Source organism: Xyrauchen texanus, chromosome 7, assembly GCF_025860055.1.
Source record: "Xyrauchen texanus isolate HMW12.3.18 chromosome 7, RBS_HiC_50CHRs, whole genome shotgun sequence".
NCBI lineage: Eukaryota > Metazoa > Chordata > Actinopteri > Cypriniformes > Catostomidae > Xyrauchen > Xyrauchen texanus.
In genome coordinates, this window is record NC_068282.1 from 12,004,097 (window position 1) to 12,026,522 (window position 22,426).

Below are 22,426 nucleotides of genomic sequence, written 5' to 3' on the forward strand. Positions count from 1 at the left end.
AAATGTCGGTGAGCGAAAATCGGGCTTAAAATCATGTAGTGTAAACTCTGCATAAAATGTATATTTCCTATTGACACACTAAAGCTGAAGATATAAATAACCATCTTAAGACAAACATTTTGTGAAACATCTTATGTGCCTAAAACTTTTGCACAGTACTATGTGTATATATATATATATATATATAATCATGATATATTGATTTGTTATGGATGGATTATAGGATTTCCAATTGTATGAAGGATAAATGAGGCCAAAAGAAGGAATCTAAAGGTCTGTTCACATCAAACTCGTTTTCATTTTTTATATATCTGTCATACTTTTAATTTGTTAATACTACATTCATGGGAAATGTTTAGCGTCCATTATAATGGCATGTACAATACATGACAGTGTACAGTATAAGCTTCAATAATAGCTATATTGTTGTTACTCGCCAAGCAAGTTTGGTGAAACCAATGGATTCTTTTGTGAAATTCTACCTGTCAATCAACCGCTGCGCTAAGACAAGATTTTAAACTTTGCCAGTTATGTGCAGCTTTTAAAGGAAATAAATGTCTGATCTTAATTTTGGAAAATGCTCCTACAGTACATACAAGCAGCGGGAGTGTGTGTGAGTGTGAAGTCAAATCTGATGGACTAGGTGAAATTTGTTTAAATGTTTTATCTGTCAAAATGACAGACAGCATTTGAAATGATCTACTGATGTTTTTAAAAAAATCTGTAAATGACGGAGAATTTTCAGCTGTTATTTTAGCATCTCTCATATCGTCAGGTAAAAAAAGAATGTCCACATTTAACAATAAAAGTAGTTTACTTACCAAATATATTGCATGTTACCTACAGTATTTAATTAACTGCTGACTGTTGCATTAAAGCCAGCTCATGATGTTTCTGGTATACTAATTTAAATACTCTTGTTTCTAATCACATGTATAAACAGTTTTAGCAACAACAACATTACAATAATAATTTAATGATATGTAAATGTTTATAACATTGGATTTCCATTGAAAATAAAGTGTGATACAAGTTAATTGCCGATTTAACCGTTGCTGAAGTCTACTCGAGCTTACAGCTGATTGGTCCATGCTGTCTGCACATCATTTAGAATGCTCACTTCGACGCTTCCAGTGTAGACAGCCTCAAGCTGTTGCGTTGCGTCTTGTCACGTCGCATTACTGGAAGTATACGGTGCAGAAGCACGTCTCCAGACACATCCGTTCTGTTATGTGTTGCACTATGCCTTGTTTTTTTTAGTGCAAGATGTTTGTATCTTGTTTTCTCTGCCTTTTCGAACAACCTTTGCATTGGCTTTGTGCCTATGATGCCTTAAAATGCTGCCTATTGTATATAGTTAACTCTCTAGGTTTTGGAACAGAGCCACTTACCGTTTATACCTTAAAGCACCCCTCACTCATTTTACTCACCTCTTTTCTTTTTTTTTTCCTAAGGGGAAAATTTGTCAACTCCAAACATTACCAGTTATTTAGGAGAACTGGTTGCAGTGACTGTTTATTTTGTATTATTATTATTATTATTTACAGACAGCACTTCTCTACTGCAATCACTCAGCAAGCCTTACATGGTTTGGGCACAGCAATTTAAAATGTTTAGTGTTGTCATTAATATTAATAGATTGGTAGAAAAGTTCAGCCATGGGAGGCAGTAGTAATGGTTTGGAGTGGGTATATAACATTGATTTATTTATGTATTCTACATGAATTAGTTTAGAAATCTAAACGGCGAGTGTGTTTCCAAGAGGGTTTCAACACGAGCGCCTGTTTTCCATGTGAAGAGGCTTTTTGGACATTACATCAATTAGATACTTAGCTGGAAACTCACCAGCCCTCGTTTGCATTGTAGGTAAATGTCCAATCAAGAAAATGAACAAAAGGAGGTAAAATTAGCGAGAGAAAGAGAAACTCGATCAATCTAAACCGCCCTGATCTATATTACTTACATTCTCATGTCTGTGAAGGAGCATTCTTGAATCATAGGATTTTTTATTAAACAGCACTGACAGTGAATAAAGACCAACACTGTTTCATTGCATGTTTGCATACACAAAACAATTTTAGGAATAATTCACACAAAAATTTAAATTAAATTAGTTTCAAACCTGAAGGATTTTTTTTCTTCCATCGAACACCAAAAGAAATTTAAAGCGGAATGTCCAGGCTGCTATTTTGCATACAGTGAAGGTCAATGGGCTATCAAGCTTCAAAAATGACAAAAAAAACCACTATAGAAGCCAGTGTTGTTGTCAAGACCACCTAAACAGAGACCAAGTCAAGACCAGAGTGTATCGAGACAGAGACAAGACCAAGACTTTGAGGGGTTAAGACCAAGTCAAGACCAAGGCAGGGCGAGACTGATTCAAGACCAAGGCCAGACCAGTGCGAGTCCCACACTGCATGACGCACTTACGATAAAATGTGGAACATGCAAACCGTAGGCACTCCTCAAATCGATCTGAAAGATCCACATTCCCATAAAAACTCCCACAGAAAACAAAATAAGATTCCTCTTAATTCACCTCTTTTATTGCTATATATATATATATATATATATATATATATATATATATATATATATATATATTAGGGCTGTCAATCGATTACAATTTTTAATTGAATTAATTACATGGTGTCCCGATTAATCGCATATACAAATGTTTGCAGAGAAAGCCCCTCATATAACAATAATTCAATATATGATTATACATATTTATATCAATATATAATTATACATAGTTATATTTAAATATAAATATAAATAAATATATATATATATATATATATATATATATATATATATATATATAAAATAAAAATATTCAGATATTTAAAATGCTTTACATTCCTGTAGCAGAAGAGTTAATCATTAATAAGGCCATACAAAAAGTGGCTTTAGAATACAATGTATTGTTTACTACCATATTATTGATCATAAGTCAATCATTGGCATACAGTTCACAGCAATCCATTTCACAAGTGAATCTGTCAATCAGTTCTAGATTTATTATTAGGGCTTGTATAAGGACCAGACAATGTACACCTGCGTCAGACATTTTTTTTTTTTATTAATGCGTACAAAACTATTACATTTAGAGCCAAGAGGTATATTAAAACAAACAACAACAAAAATAAAAATAAATAAACAGTTTAAATAAAACTATCAAATTGTTTTCATATTTCAATACACTTTACAGCTTTCTTGTTACTCAAATTGGAAATTTTTCTTAGGTATTGCTGAACCTCTGAATTAAAAATGAAAACTAATGGTTTATAACCACCATACTTACATTTATGAATCTTAAACTTTGCCAACAAAAGCAGACCATTAATCAAATAATATTCCTTATGAAGAGGCATTTTCAAAACAAAGTTGAAAGCAGGAAATAGCTTTAAACTGCTTTAAACTAACAACTTCAGCATTACGGCTCATCACAGCTGAGAGACACAACAGATTAATTACACAATGGGTGCTGTTTAAAATGGCGGAGGACATTGCGGTTTCTATAGAGATCGACACTTGCGAAAAGTGTCTGCTACCGCGAAATAGAGAGAAATACCACTCACACACACACATATCCATCCTTGTTTATCCAATAACTTGTTTATCCAATAACTATTATCCAGTAACTTCGAAACAGCACAGGCCATGATAATATACTATTACTTTAAGAAAGTAGTTCCATGCTCAAATGCGTTTTTTTACGACCATACTCAGTTGGTCATAATTTTTGTACTTTTTTTAAAAATTGCCTGCGGCTGAATCTGATGTAGGGCCATATAGCATGGTTGCGAGTGTGATATTGCTTAAGTGTGTGTGTGTGTGTGTCAGTGTACCATAAGAAATGTCTTGATAAAATAATCAAAAGGCAATGAGAGGTGAATTTTATATGTGTGAATTTTCTGTTGGTTTCTATGAGCAAACAAATACAAACAAACACTAAGGAGCTGAAATCAACTTAACCATCTTTATTCAACACTCCTTTTCCAAATAAAATTTTTGTGTAAGCATCGCATCAGGTATTCTGGATGACTCTTCCCCTAGAAACCATCATTACCGTAGTTACAGAATATATCAAACAAATATTCAATACTTAAGTTTTCACTTTTCTCTGTCTTTTCAATATAGTAACTTTTGTTAGCCTTAAATGTGTGCAATTTGCTAACAACATGGCTAAATCTAGAAAATAGAACAAAGAATGCCAAACATAAGTAATGAAGACTATTTACAATGTACATCATTTTCATACAAGTGGAGGTGCATTACTCAGTCTCCACTCTCTGCCGTCACATCTTTAGCTCTCTCATCCAAGTGAGGGAGCGTTACCGCGGCATGTAGCGTTTATGTCTGAGCTGACATTAGCTAACGTTGATGTAACAACTTTATATACATTAGCTACTTGGCTTTATGTGGCCTGACTTGTCATTGTTTATCGCAAGCAAAAACATAACTTGGGAATATCAATGTGTCACTACATGCCCTGTCCCCTCAGTCTCTCACAAAGTTAACACTGCATTAGCTAAATCCCTCAACGTATGTTAACTAAATTAGGTAGCTTGCGCACCTAGCGAGGTGGCAAATAGCTGGCAAGCAACTGAAACTAGTGACCTAAAAAACAGTAAATACATAGGTAGCTATTATATATAGCTAATAATTGCTAAAGTATGGGTGATGATAAGTTTAGGTACAGATGCTGCATTCCATTCAAATCAGTTGTAGGATATTCCACTTGATCTCTCCGATCTCCGACTAAAGGCATTCCAATGCCAGATTCTTGGAAGATGATGTTAAAGGAAACAAAACTGCAATGCTGCTGTAAGCTTAGCAGGTGTTTGACTGTCACCAGAGATGTCTCCTATCAACCCAATTCAGAAACAGTCTGCAACGATAGCATTTGTGCTACAGGTGTACGATTATCATTATCAGAGAATATAATTTACCATGTTTTGAACACCTGCTACTCTGCTAACGTTTGTTAAACAAGCTTTAATATCATGACTCATTTATAGATATTATTTAATAAAAGTGAATGTTTATCACTTATTTTGTACATCTGCCTGGTGCAGACAAGATTGTGTGATGTCACGCACCTGCATCTTTTATATTTCCGCACGACTTTCTAAATTGTAATTACAACTTCAAGTGGTGTTCCATTGCAATTTTCCCAGTAGGAAGTTGGAAAATCCGACTTTGTGTGTTGAATGGAATGCAATGAGACTTTTAGATTTGCTAGCATCACTTGCACTTAGCTTACATTTCTTTATGCTTCCTTTCTAAGTGCTGATAAAAGTTTGACGTGGTCCCAGCTGTCTCATTAAGCATTGCATTGCAGAATTCACATACTGCTGTATGTTTTCTTTGGACGCTTTTTTGCAGATGAATGCTTTGTGGTTTAGGCCAATGTTTCCCAACCTTTTTCTGCCACAGCGCACTTTTTACGATTAAAAAGTCCCATGGCACGCCACTATCCCACATAACCATCGTCAATAGTTTTCCTTTTCAAGAACTTGTCCATGTTTTCTGTCTGTCTTAGTAATGTTTGAAATTCGGCTATTCAAAAAATGCAAGTAACTTAGGTACACTGTATAATGAGGTCACAGATGCCAAGAATGCTAATTGGATAATGAAAAACCAATTTGTCTTTTTCAATTTGTAGATTAGTTCTTGCAAATTCATTCTTGCAATGGCACAGCAAATTATTATATATATTTTTGTTATTATTTAGTGACTGTATTTTCCGGAGATAAAGTCACACCTGTCTATAAATCACACGGGGTCAAAATCACATTGTTGATAGAGAGAAAAAAGAACAATAGTTGCACTGACAGAGGTTGGATCTGACAGGCACTAGGACCCAGTAGCAGCCGCCCGTCCTCCATTCACTTCACCTCAGAATCTACACATTGTATCACTGTGTTTTTGGACAGGAGAATTAGATTTTAGTAATCGTATGTAACAGTTTCTCATATTCTTTTTATGTTGTAATGATGTAATGAGAGAAATGCGACAAGTAAGCCACATCTGTTCATAACATCTGTAACTATGTTATGCACAAATAAACCACTTTAAGTCTTTGAGTAAAACAATACACCTGTTGTATTCTATTCATTTATTCGGTTCACTGACTGAACGTTTTTACTACAAATGTGATGATGCAGCATCATTTTGTGGGCATGTGAGGAGTTGCGTTTGACAGTTGACTAGAGTTTGTTAGAACAATGTTATGATGGACAAAAGATTTAAACTGGTTGCATCAAATACTTTGTAATGAAAAATATACTGAATTGGGAACTTTAAAACTCTTCTACCATCTCTATGCCTTCACTAAAATGGTAATTATTTATTTTGAGGATTTTGATAATTTTCCATGGCACACCTGACAATCTTTCATGGCACACTTGTGGGCACAGTGGTTGGGAAACACTGCTTTAGGTAGCGAAATTGTATTACAGAAGATTTGTCTGTCATCTCTCAGACAGCCACAGTTTCTTGTCCTGTCTTCTCATTCACTTTCTTGTAGTGCGTGTGAAGGGAGACTGGGAGGGGTGACAGCCGTTAATACGACAGTAATGCAAATTTCAAATTAGAAATTAGTCAAGTTATTGCTTGCATTTGAAGCAGGACGTTTTGCATCAATCACAGCACTGATGTTAAAAAATAAATCAGACAGTGCACAGGCAATTTAGTGATATCACCTCAGTTGTGGTCTTGAAATAAAATCCACCGTCCTCTTTGTCTGGACCGAGACATGACCGAGTAAAAATGTGGGTGACCGAGACATTCAAAAAGAGGTGTCGAGACCGGACTCGAGACCAAGATTGATCTAGGTTACTTACAACACTGATAGAAGCACTATAAAATTAGTCCATACAACTTGTAAAATATTTTACTTGTAGTTTTGTGAAGCCAAATAAAAGCTTTGTATGAAGAACAGACAAAAATGAAGTTGTTATTCACTGAAAATCTTCCCATCTGCCATAGATCCCAAATCTAATTTATGCTTGTTAACATTCAAATGTGACAAATCGGGACATGTCACGCCAGGTTCTGCCTAACAGCACCTTTTGAGGTCCACGGAAGAAAGTAAGTCAAATGGGTTTTGAACAACACAAGGGTAAACGATGACATTATTGTCATTTATGGGTGAAGTTTTCCTTTAAAGCTCACTGGATGGACAGTTTTTCAGTCTACGTTGTAATTCTGATCTAGAAAAAGAAATACTTGTACATAAAGCTAGAGGTGTGGAAGAATGGAGCTTAAATATTTACTTATTATACCCAAAACTTTCTCATAAAACCTTGACAACTTTTAAAACCTTCCCAGAAAGCCCTCAGGACCATCCCACCAAAAACAATTCAATCTAATAACTGTGACATTTAAGACAAAACCCTCAAGCCCTGTAGAAAACAAGAAGATGTGCTGAATCCAAGACAGTGTTACACACTAACCTATTAGCAGTCCTTTCTGTGGATCATGTCTGAGGATCCTGATCTCAAGACTTCTTAATGCTGTGTAAACAGCCCTTTCTGCTTCACAATGGCCACTGGGATGTAGCTTCACCTGTGTGCACATCTCCCACCAATTAAAGGCTCGATTAGTTTCAGCAATTTCACATTCAAGGTCTTCATTGCTGTGGTGAGGGGCACAATGGTTAATGAAAAGACAGATAAAGAGGGGCTGGTTTTACAGGACTCTACACAAATAAGTGGTATCTTATTTTCAGAAAACAGTTCAGAAACACACAAAACAAGCTCCTCAAAGGTTAAAGACATGAACATTGAAAAATGAAAATTCTATCGTTGTTTACTCACCACAATGTTGTTCAAAACCCGTTTGACTTTTTCCTTTCTGTGGAACACAAAATTAGATATTAGCGAGAATGAGAGGCCTCAGTCACCATTCACTTTCATTGTATGGAAAAAATATTGAAAGTGAATGGTGACTGAGACTAACATTCTGTCTAATGTCCAGAATAGTGTCCCATGGAAGAAAGACAGTCAAGCAGGTTTGGAACAACAAGAGGGTGAGTGAATCATTTTAATATACGTGTGAACTTTAAAAAGTCTTTTCAACTCTTTGAGTGTGTATAATGTCTCAACAAATTGGTAATTTCAGTGTGCTACTCTTTGTATTTGTATTTATCTGTGCTCACCAGCATTTAACAGGTCTCTGTTCTTTTTAGGTGTTTGCCAGCTCTGTGGTTAACAGCAACTTATTACTGGTTAACAGCTCTAATGAAAGTGTCTTGGAAACGTTCATGTTTGTCTGTCAATTTCTGTATAGGCATACAGCTTAAAATCTCGACTATACAAGATTGAAGATTTTCACCATTTTTATTGAAAACACTTTTTTGACAACATGCCCCTCCCACAGTAACAGGGCATTTAGTCATGCTACGCATGATTGTGATTATTATAGGCATTTCTACAAACTTGAATCAGTAAAACTATTATGAAGTACAAAACAATTCATGTAACAGCAAAAGGTAAATCCTTTTTAAGCTATTGTATTCACTGGTTTATCTAATAGCTTTTACAAAAAAATTATAATATCAGAATCTTTGTTTGGAGGATAGAATTCACACACCAGAAAAAAAGGTTTTGAACTAGATGTTTGAAACCAACATTCAAAACTACTGTTAGAGGAAACAAGCATTTGTGTAATTGGACTTTTGATTCAAAACCACATAGTTATTTTATATAGATAAGATAGCACTTGTGAACACTTGCCATTAGATCCATGTTTGATCTCTTTCTATTTCTTTTTGTGTGAAGTGAATTCATGAATAGGAATTTGTCTGGCAAGTGAAGCTGAGCTTACACAGCAGGAACCCCCAAAGCCTGTACATAATCCACACGTGCAAGTGACACATAGACACGAGTCTTCACTCGCTGTCACTGGAATAGCAGCCCTAGGTCATGAGTGCTGGCTTACTTACTGCACATTTGCTATACTCAAATGCATTATGTAAACATACGTATGCATATGTAGAGCAGAGTGACGCTGTTTAAAGCAGAGATGTTTACATGAATGATACGAAAGTGTGATCTTTGAACAAAAGACATGAAAATAAAGGGGGGTGCAGGTGACTAGAAAGAAAAGATGTTGTTGTCACTGATAAGATGAGGGGCTTTGTTGGGTTCTTAAGGGTTGTTTTCTAATCACAAATACCTGGAGGGGTTATCGGGTCTGTTTGTGTGTGTGTGTGTGTGTGTGTGTGTGTGTGTGTGTGTGTGTGTGTGTGTGTGTGTGTGTGTGTGTGTGTGTGTGTGTGTGTGTGTGTCGGTGCGGATAACATTTTTTAAACAGTTTTTAGACATTTACAAATTTTGATACAGGGCTGCAAAAATGGCCAACCACATATAAAATGAACAGAAAATTAAACCGTGCATATTAGTGTTGTCACGGTACCAAAGTTTCAGTAGTTGGTACCGATACCAGTTCAATTTCATGGTTTTGATACCAATTTCAATACCACAGCAAAAATATGATATATTTGTTTTTGCCAAACTTTTATTCATTAGCAGTCTTGCTTGTGACATATTGCTTAATTATTATTATTATTATTATTACAGTGAATATACATTTTTACCATATAGTTGTAATATATTTCTGTCACAATTTCTTAAATTTCAGGCATCTAGCTTTTATTTATGAATCGTGCATTTTATTATGATGTGTGTTTTTTGTGGAAGCTTCACTCTTCCGGATAAACAGTTAGTGACACGGCCCAGTGTGATTGAATCTCTTCTCTTTACACACTTGCCTTTGAGTCTGACAAATGAAATGTAGAACACAGTTTTGAAGTGTTTACTGGTGTTTGTATATGTTGTCATTTTGAAAAGTTATGTTTTATATTTCATCACTGTGAAGCACTTTTGTCAACTCTGTTGTTTTAAATGCTATATAATTAAAGTTGAGTTGAGTTTAAAGAGCAAATGCTTTGATTCTACATTTGCAGTGTATTAGTGCTTTACAGTGGATTAGTGCTCTGCTCTGTCATCTCTAACAATGCGAGTCTATGGAGTTTTCAGTGTTTTAGCGGTCGGATTTATACATTCATTTTAGGTATGGAGCCAATCCCCACTAAGATTGCAGCCTTTAGTGGTTTAATAAATCACACTAGGACATGTCACAATTGACATTTTATTAATTGTCCATTTCAGTATAAAAGAATTACGTTCAAAATATGCCTGTTAGCAATTTAAAGCTGTCGTGTGTCATACTGCGTGCTGGTAGAATCGGTGCTCAGCACTGTAGAACATTGGCTGCCTTCCCTATGTTTCACCCGTTTCAATTTAAATTGAGGGCCTCGCCCTCCAAAGGGCCCCCAACTGACATGCCAGAATGTAATAATTCACCCACTTAAAAAAATTATATACTTACATATATAAATATACACACACAAACTACCGTACAGGTCACGTGCCTGAAATGTTTCTCATGAATTTAAAAATCTTTTGATCTTAAGGCGTATGCTTAAATGCTTGAAATTAGTTTTGTAGACAAAAATATAATTGTGCCACCATTTTAATTTATTTAATTACAAAACTAACATTTTATAAAAACTTTGAAATGGATGACTTGGACTGAATAATTAAGAAAAGCAGCAACTAAGTGCCCATCATATAGATGGGAACTCCTTCAATACTGTTTAAAAAGCATTCTAGGGCGATACCTCAAGAAGTTGGTTGACAAAATGTCAAGAGTACATTTCTGCAAAATCTAGGCAAAGTTTGGCCACTTTGAAGATGCTAAAATATAACATTAGTTTTGATTTATTTTGGATTATTTTAGTCACAACGTAATTCCCATATTTCCATTTCTATTATTCCATAGTTGTGATGACTTTACTATTGTTCTAAAATGTGAAAAAAAAAAAAAAAAAACTATATATATATATATATATATATATATATATATATATATAAGAATGAGTAAGTGACCATAAACTTTTGAGCGGTAGTGTGTGTGTGTGTGTGTGTATATATATATATATATATATATATATATATAGCTATATTATGGCCGTGACGGCTGACTGGATTCCCGCAATCGTAATTTCTCTCTCCCGCTTGGCTTACTCCCCCTCTCCCCCTTCTTTTCGCTCTCCAGGCCTGTAGTGAGCTGTCCATGGTGCTGAAAGAGCGCAAAGCGCAATGCATTGTAAACTACCAGTGGTTTCAGACACTTTTAATTCCCAATTAAAATTTCTTATAGCTGTTGTTGTTAATTTAATATGAGGGAATTGTTTAAGCTGTTTTTATGTCAGCTGATACATAAAACAGTGCTATTCAGTGCTGAATATTAGTTGCCGAAGGGTGAGGCTTCTCCTTATTCCAAAGCAAAAATAATGACATTGTTTCAGTTTTTAATTAAGGATTTGTTTGGGTTATTTCTATGCTGAGCTGTTGATGCTGAAAGTGCACATAATGCATTTAAGGTGAAGTCTGAAAATATACCATATTAATGAAAACCAACTTGAATCTTTGCTTTTTTTTTCTCTTTTATGTTTTTTAAATTATTATTATTTATTGGGGGTAGGACCCCACATTAGCTCACTCTTAAAGCCGTCACTGCTATGACATTGCTAATTTATTTTTTATTTTAGTATGGACTTGGTACCGGTACTTTTGACAACACTAGTGCATATAATGTTCTGTTTGACCTCCAGAGTTTGACGATCAACATTTCACGAAGGCTAAGCACCTTCTTTCACTAACCACTTGCTGAAAAGAAAAAAAAATGAGTCCTGTTTTGTACCCTATTCTTGGAAAGTGCCTTTCGCTGATTAGCATCAAGCATTGCCCATTGCAAGGCACGTTCATGCTCTTTTAGCAGCTCAGTCATCTGTTAGCATTATCTGGCTTTGAACTGTTTTTGTATCTGATCAGTTCCACCTAATACGTCGCTTGATGCACTATTGTAGAGCCTAGACAGCACGTTGTTCTCTTCACTTTAAACGCGCCTTCAGATGCATGGCCTGTCATCGTCTGGCAGTTTATCGTGCTTGTGTCTAGAGCTGCTTTTTAGCATAGCACGTCTATCAAACCCCCGCTAACTTTGAATGCGAGATCAAACGAAGATGAATTCCAGATGAAGAGATGGAAAGGGGGGACGCGAGGGGGGCTGTTTGTGCATATGTTCGCACACACGCATGTGTGTTTGTGTGCAGGGATGGGTGCTTTGTAAACATCACAGTGACAGCTCACAATGGGTTTCTTTAGCACGATGCTAGCCCTCCGTCAGTCAGCCGTGCTCTCTATCTTGTTAAACAACAAATCATTTCTTTGCCCAGGGCCTGTGTTCACCTCGGAAACAGTGCTAAGTTCATCCTCTCGCTTCTCATTAGGTTTGAGCCTTACAAACTCTTTGAATCATCCCTGTGTTGCTTTTGCCTTAATTGCATTTTTTTCCCGACATAGTCAATGAAGATGTATCTTTTAGCTTGCTACTTTGTGTTATTATTAAGGAGCTCATTTGTGAAGTTGTATTTGATATAAAAGATGTTCTTCTCAAAGTGTTCTCGACAGGAAGCAGTCTTGCGGTTAGCGTAGCCTTATAGAAGATGTTCTTTTCAAAACCGTTCTCGACAGGAAGCAGCTTTGCGGTTAGCGTAGCCTAATTTGTTTAGGACTCCATATTTCTTATTGATCATCTGGTTTGTTTGTTGACAACCATTTCTGACGCAATTAACTACTGAAAGCTCAAGTGTACTTTGTGTCCTCATCTTGAAGTGTCTCAATATCACATCCTGTTGACTCAAGTATCCTTGTTCCAGCTACAACCCCCCCCCACCATGCCATCACACAGCAAGTGTTTTTGTGTCATAAAGGTTTCTGTGTAAACAAAATTTGTGCAGCTTGCAGTAATCTTTTACGTACAGACGGGAGAGCATGATGTTTCATCTACCAGACCTGATGGTGAGAAAGAGAGTGAGTCGTAAAAAGGATTTACAAGTTATAATAGAAGTTTGACTCATTTCAGCACTTTTATTTTTGGTCGCGTGGGAATCAGAATTCTGAAACAGAGCGCCTAAGAGGAAACGCATAAATTAGTAAAACACACAAATGATTTCTTTGCATAGGATCGTTTAGAATTGCTTAAAAACAGTCCATATGGAACAAACAGAAAGGTCTACGATTCAAATTTTCCACTTGTTTGCATTAAGGTTTTAAAACGGTAACAATAAAATAAACAATTACTCATTTGCAAGACACTTTTATTGCTGGGAATCAAACCCATGACCTTGGCTTTGCTAGCTTAACACTTTTCCAGTTGAGCTACAGAAATATAAAGTAAATATAGCACAAAATAAATGCATTCACTGACAGAAATGTCCAAATAATATCTGCTTAACATATCTAGCTTCCTAGATACAGAATTTCATCCAGTGTATCTTTTAAGTTCATACACTGAATGAGTTTTCTCAGATTTCTGCCACTCACCCAAAATGAAGTGTTTCGGCCCATTCATAGCGCTAGAGGAGTTTTAGTGTCATATTCTCATGCATAATTAATTAGGGTTCTATAAATAGGGTATTTTTCTGCTGTGTGAGGGTGCCTGGCCAGTTAATGTGGGAGGGGGAGAGCATGGTGTTGACGGTTTTGGGTGAAAGAATGACTTGGGGGACTGTCCCTTTCAAATAAGCTTCCGTCATATTGAACGTGGCGCAGGTCAGCATGGAAATATCGCTCTTTTATTGATTTAAGGAATTGTTTTGATAGGTTGTGAAGTCTTTTTTTCCATGATATTACTGAAATGTGATTCATAAAGAAATTCGAGGGTAGACTAGCCTTTGGTATGTAACTCATTGTGAATGAATGTGGATTAATGTAGTTGTGTCTATATGCATGATTTGTATGTGCACACAAAAGTAGTTCAACACACTAGTCACACTTGAAAATGTGTAAATGTTGCTGAATTGCATGCAAAATATCAAAGAAATTGGCATCTGCTAGCTAATGATGCTAGAGCTTTTCTCAGAACTAACTTGTTTTTCTTTGCCATTTTTGCTTTTAACCAACTGGTCTCAAGGTAATTTCTAGTATTTTAAGTATGATGTCAGTTCATAGAGATGTCATCACATTAAAGGGATAGTTCACCCAAAATTGAAAATTCTTTCATCATTTACTTATCCTCATGCCATTCCAGATGTGTATGGCTTTCGTTTTTCTGCAGAACACTAACAAAGATTTTTAGAAGAATATCTCAGCTCAGTAGGTCCATTCAATGGAAGTGAATGGTAACCAAAATGTTTAAGCTCCAAAAAGCACATAATGGCAGCATAAAAGTAATCCATATAACTCCAGTGGTTTCAGCACTTCCAACATTAACACATCTGTGAGTCATTACGCTTCATTTTAATATAAATGTTTTTATATTTTGTTTTGTTATCACTGTACAATACAGTTCCATTCATTCATTCAATTCAACATAAGTAAATGCATTCCTGTATATGCATTTTCACATTGAGATCAATCATCCAAAAAGCTGAAAAATGTAGCTTTCAGAGCCGTTGTATGGAGTTAGAATGACAACTAAAATAAGGTGCAATTTGAACTGTTCTGAGACCAGTGCAGAGAGACAGCACATTGAAGGTTAAGTTATTCACCAAATAGGGAGCAATTGGTGCATCCTATTGCTCTCTATGCAGCTAAGTCCATTCACACCTAAAATCCGACCGTAAATTTAGTTTCAGGATGCAGATGATGTTTGGACCATTCAACATTTTTGGGACATTGGTAATTATTACACTGCCTGAACAAGAAAAATTCTTAAGATTTCATTGGACCTCTTTTAGTTTTTATAACGGTGAACATATTCACTTTATTTGGTTTTAATAAGCTGCGGATTGGAGCAACTACACTACCCGCTGTGCTGAAGACCCGCTCTGATGGAGTACTGGTAGCACATATGCACAGATATTTCCGTGCTAATCTTGCCATGAACGGGAAACCTTTTGTCGTTCGTTTTCCACCAAGTCAGCGGGTCCTCTTCCCCATCAATGGCCATTTCCTGCAGGTACATTGTCATTTCTGCCTCGACCTTTTGCTCATCAGTGAGTAAAATAACGAAATTATAGTTTTTAAGTGGAAAATAGTATTTATGTAAAGAGATATATTAAAATAAAAAGTGCACAACTCTTCTTAAGTGAAAGCTAAAAAAAAAAATGCTTTACGTGTCGTGCAACCTACTGATAAAGCGCCGACGAGTCATTAGTTGGGTTAGTAAAATAACGAAATTATAATTTTTCATATAATTTTTGAAAATTATATGAAATTATATAATCCCCGCCCCACCCCACCGACGATATCATCGTCCATCGCGATGTTTTACTGTCAACATCGTCAACTGCCAATTTAGGGGACATCGCCCAACCCTATGATGTACTTATATTCTTGTTTAGTTGTACATCTGGCCTTCCACATCTCTTTCTGCCCTTGTTAGAGCCAGTTGACCTTTGTCTTTGAAGACTGTAATGTACACCTTTTGAATGTAATCTTCAGTTTTTTTGGCAATTTCAAGCATTGGATGGCTGCTGGAAATGGGGCCTGTCTAGATTTGATGAAAAATTACTTTTTTTAAATAGTGATGGTGCTGTGTTTTACAGCAGTAATGGTCTGACTATACTGTATATTGTAATCAGTTGAATGCAGTTTTGGTGAATTAAAGTACCAATTTCCTTTCGAAAAAGCAAAATCTGTACATTATTCCAAACTCATGGCCGCCAGTGTATATTAGGGGTGTAATGGTTAACATTTCTCATGGTTTGGTTTGTATCACGGTTTCAGTGTCACTGTTTCGGTATGGTTCGGTATTTGTAATAAAAAATATTACTTCCAAATCCAAAGTAAGAATAATCTATTTGGTAACAAACACTTCAACAGGTTTGCCCTTAATAAAAATCATGGTTTTACTACAGTAGCCATATTTTAATCATAGTATTTGTAGTAAAATCATAACCACTAAATCAACATGTTTACTGTCATGGATATTATATATAGTAAAACCTATATATAAACCTATTCTATAAAAGGAAACTACAGTATTACTGTTGTAAAACCATGGTTCATTTTCTTTGGGGACCTGAACTATAAAAAAAACTTTTCTCTAATTACTAAATCAATATTTTAACTTAATACATGCACTATTATGCTACATGCATCATTTCTAACTCAACATATATTCAACATTCGGAAGCTGTACATCACCATAGAAGGAACCTTGCTATATAATATGAGAATGGTCTGGGATGTCGCGGCTCGAGTGTTTTAATCATACGCTGAAATCCCAAATCTTCATCAATAGAGTGTGGCTACATAACTTCATGGCAATGAATACCACAATCGTTTTAGTTATTGTCTCATGAACATATGAATTAACAATGAGTGCCTGCTTAAAAACAAAAGGGAGTGTGTTCAGTTTCGTCTCACCTCCGGATCTTTCTCCTGATGGTATCGGCGTACATGATTAATCATATATCGATGTATTACCAGTATACAGCACTCACGTCGAGCAATGTGTGCAAACAGTACCTGTTTTGTAAACTTTTTTGACCATCACTGTTGTAATTGACTGCAAAAAGAAAATGTCTCCAGACAGGAGACTTGAATAATGCAGGGGGCTTCTCAACCAGCGGCTCGTTTTCTCCGCTTGGCACTTGCCATTTTCAATTACACCCAAGGTGTGCAGAACAGTGATGTCATCAAGTTGACCCATGTGAAACACAGGCAGAGCGTATCCATTTACAGACCCATTCAGGTGCATTAGTGGTGGTTGTAACTGTGCATGTCTATTTGACGCTTTGTTTTCTTCACCAAACCTTGTGCTCCAGATGCGTCATTAAACTTGAGGTGAACCGCGGTGCCAATGCCAATGCACATGAACTGTGGGTGGTGAACCGTACAGTTTGGTTTTCTACTGAGAACCATTACAACCCTAATATATATATATATTATATTTCGCCTGTGTGTGTATATATATAGAATTTTATTTATTTTAAAATTTTTGCTTGCTTAGTAGGTGTTGCAAGTTACAAATCAAAAGGGGAAATGGAATGTCTGGTCTCAGGAGGTTCACTATGGACATGTTCCAAAAGATTTGATAGCCAGAGTGTCAAAATATTTGTGAAATGTTTGCTTAAAGTTGATTTGTGCTATATATCTTTAAAATAAATGCCACTTGGTTTGCCTGATATTTTGTTATATAATGTAAAGGCATCTATACATTTTAAATGAGGTTTAAGTATACAAATACCTTTTGGGGCCACTGTAGGCCTATATGGAAATATAGAAGTTGTAGTGTAATGTGTGTGTGCATAGTCTGGACGGTCAGTGTCAGACAGGCATTGAAGTGGCCCTTCTGTAGTCTGTTGTTATATTCCTGCCTCATGATGTCATTCCACAACTGCAGTGCATGAGAAGGTCACACACACACACCTACCCAAACAGCTGGTTTCTCTAGCCGAGTGGATCAGTTCTCATCTCTGCAACTTCTTTTTAGAGCTCTTCATGTGTACGACCAGACAGGAACTCTTTAGTCTCTGAAATAGCGCAACAGTGACCGCACACTTTTTTTAGCTGCAATCAGTGCATTGGTTCCAGAAGTATTTTTCCCCATTCATATTCTCCATAGGGATTTCATAAAATACATAAATGAAGACTTCTAAACCATGAACCAAACCATTCAGCTTCAAGATGAATCATTACATTGCAGTTTGGTTTGAAGCAAAAAAACTATGTGAAAATTGGAAAAAGATCAAATTAAAAGACTGTGTTCTTAATGAGACAACAAACTACTTAGCTCATTAAACAATGTGAAAGATGTAATTGAATAAAAAACAACGGTAAAATATAAAACCACTGACAATAAGTCATTGATCATAAGTGTAAAAACAAAATATTTTTTAGTAAATTGCTAAATATTAAGATATGCAGATCAAGTAGGGAGTCACGTGACGCCATGCGAGGATCGGACATGTGAACGCCGAGCTCTGTGCGCTTTGCTGGTTTTGATACCTTTTAATGATAGAAACTGGTAAGATTCGATACACTGTTCCTTGACTGTTCTAGGAGGACAAAATGTCAAAATTCTTAATCCTCAGGTTCTTGAGACATTAAAAGACACTTACGTGCTCAGGCTGACACCCCTGAGAAACCAGGGAGTCGATTTGAATTCGAATTGAATTGTCGGAGATTTCCTGGAAATGCGGGGAGAATGTTGAACATGTCAGCAATGCTGACAAAGGTTTTTGCTGACTTGGAGGATCTTGCTGTAATACGTCGATCGATCAATGCCATGGAGGCAAAATTTAGTGATGTGGTCACAAGAGTGGGGGATGTCGAGAAACAGATTGATTATCTGGAGTCATCGGAGAGGGAATTATCTGCTAATCCACGAGCAACCAAGGTGGATTGAAACTAGGCTATTGATGATCAGGGCTTTTTTTATAGATCTTGAAGGCATGTTGCAAGCAGCTGGCACCCCTCATGGTATAATATTGTGAGGAGAATTCAATCTTTTGATGGACTCATTCCTTGAGCATAGTGAAGAAAAAGTGTGCCAGCCCCCTAGAGCAACAGTGACGCTTCACTGGATGTGTAAAAGTCTTGGTCTTACAGATATTTGGAGACTTTTTAACCCATCTGGTAGGGACTGTAATATTATTTTATGTCTAAGTCCCTCATTTCATCTGTTGTTGATTGCTCAATTGAAAACATTTAATCTCAGATCACACCCTGGTGTGTTAACAGGTGTTGCGACATACTGCTTTCTTATTTTGGCTCCTAATGATTTTAAATTAAGTTTTTGCTTTAAATCAAGGTTTGTAAAGTCGCTAGGAACTGTTGGACTTAATAATAGTGGTCTCTCTGTAGGATTATGGTTAGCGTAGTCAAGTTTATTTATTTATTTTAATTAAGTTAAAATCCCACTGAATTGATTGTGGCTTTAACAGAAGCATAAATCATTGCTTAACAACATCAGAGTGCATAGTAGGTCTGTCTTGAAAGGTTTGAATCTTATTGCTAATAATTATTTTCTGTATGGAGAATATGAACTGTGTTTTTACTTATGGAACTCGACTGCTACTTTTCATATCGGCCCGGCTTCTCTCACTAAACCACCTCCTTTTCCTCTGCCTCTCTTTTTTGCACAATTTTTGCAAATCTCTTTCAGATTCAGCCCACTTGTTTTGCACTTTCTTGAAACATTTATAGAAATTAAGTCCCCCAATAACAGGTCAGTAATATTTGATGATAGAGTCTGGACTCCACCCACAGAGAAGCCCAAGGCTTTTGGATGTTCCTGAGACTGTTTGTTGAACTGTGGGAGTCTTCGATATGAAGAGGGTGGAAAAAAATGAAGCAAGTTATTTACTCAGATGGTTCTCTGGTGTAGGTGTGAGTCGCCCTGCTGCTCTGTGGGAACACGCTGCTTGCTTTTCTTGGTATTGGTGCCTTTTTTTCTGTTCAAACGGAGAAATGTTGTTGTTTTTTTTCAGCGCTGCTGTTGTTTTGTTTGCTCTGGATTGCATGCCTGATTATTTATGATGGGGGGTGTAGTCCAGTGCAGTAAACATGTGACTACACTGTATTTTGTTTTCCACTCAAGGGGCCGTGTCCTTTGACAGATATTTTGAAGGCTAATAACTTTTTTATTTGCTTTATGAAGAGGGGAGGGTGGGGTACAAACAGATGTAGAGAGATAGGAGAAAGAGAGCGGGCTATATTCACAATAGCATACTACCACATTACTCATACTACAGTATTTCTGTAAATTCGTATTTATAAGAATGCAGTGTTTTGTGTTCATTTTCAGTGTGATGAATGAACCAGAAGTAATAACCATGATTTTAACTTTATTTCTCGACTTACTATTTAATCAGACTGCGATTTCAGACTTAGTTAAAAATTGTCGAATATATTGCGGATTACCATGCCAATGTTCATCTGTGCTTTTTTCCCCCATTATGTCTCTATTAAAAAATTGTGCTAGATGGACATTTCTGACTGTTCCAGCTGTTTTTCGGTGTCTTGAGAGCTGGTGTTCTACATTTTTAGCATTGTTTAACTTTTAAATATGCAAAGCTTTGTCTAGCTTTTAGAACGTGTTTTAGAACGTCTAGAACATGTTCAGTGTGAATGGCGCCTTGGCTGTACACTAATTGCAAAAAAAGGTTCTTGTTAACTGGCATCTATCAATGTTTGCCTGTGTGTTATGCCAACTGATTGTTGTTATGACTAATTAAAACTTTGTAACTTTGATAACATGAGCATGATATTGTTTGAAATGTAATGCATTCTGCTTAACTTACTAGAAAAATTTTAAGAAATGTAGGTGGCATATATTATATACTGCATAGTATGCAGTACACATTGTTGATGTCCTCCATGTGTACCATAGCTGTAAGCCATTTGCAAAAAAATATTTAAAAAAAATGTGTTAATCATTCTTTTTTTTTTTTTTTTTATTATTATTATTATTATTATTATCAGTTTAGCCTACTTTTACAATGTATGATTGTTTTGGCAACTGATCATTGCACATGTGACTGACAAATAAAACCCTATGTAAAACAGCTGTTTGATGTCAATAGTGGTGGAAAATTGGTGAATTGGGCCAAGAACACAGCATCATTTAAATTACATATTTGACATTTGTTAAACAGCAAGTACGGCTGTTCTCAAGGGATTGTCTGAAATTCAAAACACAAAACTACAGCAACTGTTTTTCATGAACTTTGTGTTTTCTAACCCTATTTTTTTTCTGTCTTTTTTAAATGTTACTCAGGCCTTACAAGTTGCACGGCACATTCTTCTCCAACAACAACAACAGCAAAGTAGCACCCACAAGTCCCCCAAAAACAATGAAAAGCAGTCTGTGTCGCAGGTATGTGTGTTTGTGCATGTACAACACTTTTGCACACCTATATTCAGTTGCTTAGAGGTTGCTCTTTTAAAGCTTAGGACACTTAATGGAGTTCTCAGCATGTTTTATAGAAGTATCAACTTTGGCTCAGATGTTTCTCTTAAAATGACTCAGGAGAAATAAAAATAGAGACAAATAAGAAAATCTTTGACACATGCCTTAATAATGATAGTTTGAAAGAATCTGGGAAGAATTTGATCAGAGTTCATATTGAGATTTCTGCATTTTAGCACACTTTGAGAATTTCTACAGGATACACATGTGAGATTATTGGGGTCTTTTTCTCACGATATATTATTTTTCTCAGTTTAATCTCAGAGAAACAACTGAGGTATTAATGAGATCTCATTTTGAATTTATTTATTTATTTAAAATAAATTTGTGAACAGTACAGGTGCTGACATAAACGTGTGTGATTATATGGGTGATCAGGCATTATTTGTTTATGTTTATGTTATGTTGATGGTACAGCATTTTCCCTTACAAAGCTTGACAAACAGGAAATTAAAGCAGGCAGAGCGAAGAGCTGGTAGAACGTTAGTGTTGTGCTCTTTCATCATTACCAACAATCCAAGAAATCATGCACAATGAAATCATGTCCGTTTTTAGCACTTTATCAGATGGATATCCAGTGTGTGTGTGCTGAGCAAACAGCATTGTCTCATTGATAGGAGATACAGTTAGTATGGCATTCTCTCTCCATCTCACACTTGAGGGATTCAGTTCACGCAATAATGGAAATTCTATCATTATTTACCTACACTCATGTCATTCCAAACCTTTATTCTGTGGAAAACAAAAGGTGAACTTTTAAAGAATATCCTGGACATTAATTTCCATATAATAAAAGTGAATTAGGATTTACGAAAAGCACATTAAAAGTATCATAAATGTGGTCTATAAGACTTGTGTGTTATATTTCAAGTCTTCTTCAGACATACAAAAGTTTGTGTTAAGTCGTTATTCACTGAAAATCTTGACATCCGCCCTAGCTCTCCTTGACGTTCATGAAATGTCAAATTCTTAAACAAATCAATCTTTTTAAGAATCATTTGATCCAGTTCACAAAACCATTTTAAATGATTCATTCACATATTGGACTCACCCAGTTCTCAAGTTAAACTCACTGACTCAGTGAGCCTGTTGCAGTGCTTAACAGCTCACTAGAGGGAAAATTATCAGTGAATAACAACATACATTTTGGTATGTAACACAAACCTTTAGTATTATGCACTACTTTTCTGGTACATTTCTGGTGCTTTTGCATCATGTTTAAGCTTAAAAGCTCCGGTCCTTATTTACTGTAATTGCATGGTAAAGGATGACCATCTTTTGCCTTCCACGGAAGAGAGAAAGTCGAATGGGTTTTGAAGTAAATAATGATAGAAATTGTATTTTGTGCTGAACTGATGCTTCAATTCGTTCATCAGAAGTTAAAGAGGGTGCCCTGCTGTCTCAGCCTCCAGGCTTTCTATTT

The 22,426-nt window shown here is 36.0% G+C and overlaps 1 protein-coding gene across 10 annotated transcripts in view; it reads left to right on the top strand.

Annotated features, from left to right (window-relative positions):
* Positions 1 to 22,426, top strand: part of LOC127646979 (forkhead box protein P1-B-like) — a 247,987-nt gene that overhangs the window by 151,287 nt on the left and 74,274 nt on the right. For all 10 annotated transcript variants that reach the window (XM_052130998.1, XM_052131001.1, XM_052130997.1 and 7 more), the window contains one exon: positions 20,812 to 20,910. In XM_052130998.1, coding sequence (XP_051986958.1) covers positions 20,812 to 20,910 — 99 coding nt within the window. The remainder of the gene's footprint in view (positions 1 to 20,811; positions 20,911 to 22,426) is intronic.